This window comes from Penaeus chinensis, chromosome 6, assembly GCF_019202785.1.
Source record: "Penaeus chinensis breed Huanghai No. 1 chromosome 6, ASM1920278v2, whole genome shotgun sequence".
Classification (NCBI taxonomy): Eukaryota; Metazoa; Arthropoda; class Malacostraca; order Decapoda; family Penaeidae; genus Penaeus; species Penaeus chinensis.
The window spans coordinates 4,703,570-4,707,364 of record NC_061824.1 but is presented as its reverse complement, the minus strand read 5'-3'; the positions used below and the strand labels follow the sequence as shown (position 1 = coordinate 4,707,364).

General features: G+C 37.6%; 1 protein-coding gene across 5 annotated transcripts in view; it reads left to right on the top strand.

Moving 5' to 3' along the window:
* Nucleotides 1–283: 283 nt before the first annotated feature.
* The window catches only part of LOC125026380 (protein pangolin, isoforms A/H/I/S-like), a 411,657-nt gene continuing 408,145 nt past the window's right edge, over nt 284–3,795 (top strand). For all 5 annotated transcript variants that reach the window (XM_047614794.1, XM_047614790.1, XM_047614791.1 and 2 more), the window contains exon 1: nt 284–515. In XM_047614794.1, the coding sequence (XP_047470750.1) occupies nt 363–515 (153 nt within the window). In that variant the 5' untranslated portion in view covers nt 284–362. The remainder of the gene's footprint in view (nt 516–3,795) is intronic.

The window sequence follows — 3,795 nt, the reverse complement described above, 5'->3', positions numbered from 1 at the left end:
GAGATTTGTATAAAGGAGTGTGCCATGTGCACGTGGTAACATACCTGCGCAAGGTGTTATAATCACCACCAAGCGGCGGCAACCTCTATCCTACTCTCCAGCACCTAGCAGTCTGCACCCAGGGCTAAGGGGCGGAGCACCGTTCAATTGGGCGGGGCCAATGGTCTCTTTCAATATATTATTGGTTGATGGGAGGATCTACGTCGTCTACGCGCGCTCTGATTGGCTGGCGGGAGGGCTCGACGCTGGTGTGCGTGTGCGCAGCCCGCCTCCAGTCAGTGTGCGTTGAGCGGTGTTGTGAGTGAGGTTCTGCCGCTCCGCGTTTGTAGTGTCGAGTGTCAGTTGCAAGGTTGACCTTGATCATGCCGACCGTTTCCGGTAGCGGCGGTGAGGAGGTCGAATCACAAGATGAGGTCAAGGTCTTTAAATATGAAGGAGATGAGGAGGAGAGTGAGAAGCGCTCCTCGGAAAACTTAACTGAAGACAAAAGCAGTCTCATCACAGAAACAGAAGAGGTACGACTGTTTACCCTCGAGAATCTCAGGCCGCAAAGTCCTCCTGGGGACCTGTGTTCCTCGGGCGGCGGCTGGCGGCCTGAGGTGTAGTTCTAAATGTTCCTTGTAATATTGCAATCGTAAGTGTGGTGTAATTTCCCGTTTGCGTCAGCCGCAGCGGCAGGGTGACAGGTGCTGTGGTGTTACGGTCTGGCTACTGTACCAGAATTAGTGAAGTACAAGTGTGATCATTGTGCAGGTGTGTTTTTCTATGGTGTCCCAAGTCGTGACGCTCGCCAGGAAAAGACCGGAGGAGAACTAAGTAAAATCGCGGTGTAAAACCGAAGTCCCCAGAGGCCAAACCACAACTCCCACGAGACAGCGCCGCAGTGACCCCCCGCAAGGATCGGAGGAGCCAAGTCGAAGGAAGGAGACGCCCGAGGAGGACCGCCGAAGATCTGAACGACGGGGCAGATGCACAGCGAGCAGGTGGACGAGTGCAAGTGCGGTGGACGAGAAATGGTGGTGTTGGCAGGGAAGCGGAGGTGCAGGTGTCCGTAAGGCAAACTGACCGCAAGTACACCTACCTAACTTTGAACTACATTGTATCACTTCCACTGTAGAAATGTGTCTTGTAGTGATAACTCCGTTTGAAATTCCCGGGGCCGGACGAGCTTCGAAAAACGTTATTGAAAAATGCCTCCGTTAAATAGACAATGTGCTTAGCAGGCGATAGCGTGAATTTCCTCTTTTTTTATTGTTAATAAGGGGCGAGCTCTTTCCTGTAATTATCGCATTAATACTGACCAGATAATTTCATGAACTGTCATCAACGCGGGGCGGATATATTTATAATCGTTTCCATTATTAAACTAAGATGAGAATTTCTCGTCATTAGCATATGAAGGAATAGACACACTTATTATATATTTATATCGATCACCAAGTCATTACTCCCGGTAGTGGAGGGATTTACATATGCAAATTAAGTACATTCATGTACACACAGCGCGGAGCTCGGTGGTCAGAGAGCAAAGTCAGGAAGGGAGATCGGGGGTTGGCGCCGTGGAGCGTGTGTGCGCGCGAGCTATTACCGTAGCCGCTTTTCCTGGCTTCGCGTGTGTCCCGGCGTGAAAATTATCGACGGGATTTTTGAGGTCGATTGTTATTGTTGCAGGGCATTGATTTCCTCCTTCCCCTTTCTCCTCCACCCCCTCGTTTTCCACCTTTTTCTCCCTCTCTCTCGCTTCCCTCATTCTAACTCTGGCGGTGCGTATGTTGTGAAAGGACAGGAATACCCCGTAGGGCGACCGCATGTGACCGCTTGTGGCAGGCGAGTTGCCGACCGCTCTAACCTAACCGAAGCAACGGGATGAGAGGGTGAAGACGGCGCGGGGGAGAGAACTTACCGTTTGTCTGAGCGGCTTCGAACTATGGCAGTGTGGGGAAGAGGTTCGGCCAGGCGCGAATTCTTTTTGTCTCTCGGAAATTCTTCCTTTTGTATTGACGGGTTGCATATGGCTCTTGCTACAAAGAGAGGATTTGATGGTCTGTAAAATGCGCGGATATGTTGTTGAATGGTTCAGTTGATATCCGAATCCCGGAGAGAGAGATACCGTTATTATCAGATGGTTTATCAATGGCCGAAAATAGCGATAAATTGTATGTATTCATAATATTAGAAGATGTAATATTATAAATATTTAGGTTAACAAGTATAAGTAATTGTGACATTATAATAGCGATTATTGTAATAGTGATGATGATATTAAAAATAAGAATAAGAATAATGATAATGATGATGATATTAATAATAATGGTGGTAGTAGTAGTAGTAGTAATTATAATATTAGTAATAATAATAATAATAGTAATAATAATAATAGTAATAATAATAATAATAATAATAATAATAATAATAATAATAATAATAATAATAATAATAATAATAATAATAATAATAATAATAATAATAGTAGTAGTAATAATAGTAGTAGTAATAATAGTAGTAATAATAGTAATAATACAAATAGTAATAATAATAAAAGTAATAATAATAATAATAATAATAGTAATGATAATAGTAATAATAATAGTAATAATAATAGTAATAATAATAATAATAATAATAATAATAATAATAATAATGATAATAATAACTATGATAATATTAATAATGACAATGATAATGATAGTAATAATAATAATAATAATAATAATAATAATAATAATAATAATAATAATAATAATAACGACGATGTTCGACTATTAAATGTAAGAAAAAATATTATTATATACAACGATGATTATGATAATGTTGACAAATAATCATGATCGGTAAAACAAAAATTAAGATTGGTGTTAACAAGCATGGTATAGTTGATTATAATAATTATATTTATAACATTGACGTTACTAATGTAAGCAATAATCAAAATTGTAATAATAACGTAAGTAGTAAGTGAAACAACAGTATAATTACAATATTGGTGGTAAATCCGTAAGTAATTTGAATTATCATTATTTAATGATCAGTGAAATTGTCAAATATGCTGTATAATAATGTTTGTAGACTAATACTGATAACGTTTATAATTGTGTTAATCCAAGAGAGAGCAAGATCATAACAAATGCTAGTATTAACGATACATTTTGTGAATGTATAATATTAGACTGTGGTGAAAAAATATGACAAGTATTTCTCTTATTTTAATTTTGTTATTTTTGTAAAAGTAACAGATATGAATATTTGAAAATTATTAATATTATAATTTATAAAATGTAGTGATATGATAGTAATAATATATTGACACCAATAATAATAATAAAATTAATGTTGGCAATAATAATAATACAATTAATGACGACAATGATAATAGAAATGATGTTGATAATAATAATAATTATTATTATTATTATCGACAAAGTTGGAAATTATTATAGTGGTAATAATGGTAATGGCATTATGGCTGTACCATATTATTTTTTAATCGGTAGCATTACAACCATCATAATTCTTATTGTTATTGTTACTGTTATCACTGTCAGATTACCACCAATTTATTTTGAATTCATAGGCCTATAATTATAGCGGTTATCGATACAATACTGAATTCTTACTATGTTATACTTAAGGTAAAACTGGGGGAAATAATATTGATTGTTGTTAGAGTACTAACAACGGGTTCACTTAACGCTGTGTAAATAATATTCTGTGTTTGTGAGAATTGATGTTAAAATGGGTACTGGGAAGTAGAGAGCGTGAGATATGACAGGTGTAAGGTTAGGAACATATCCGCTA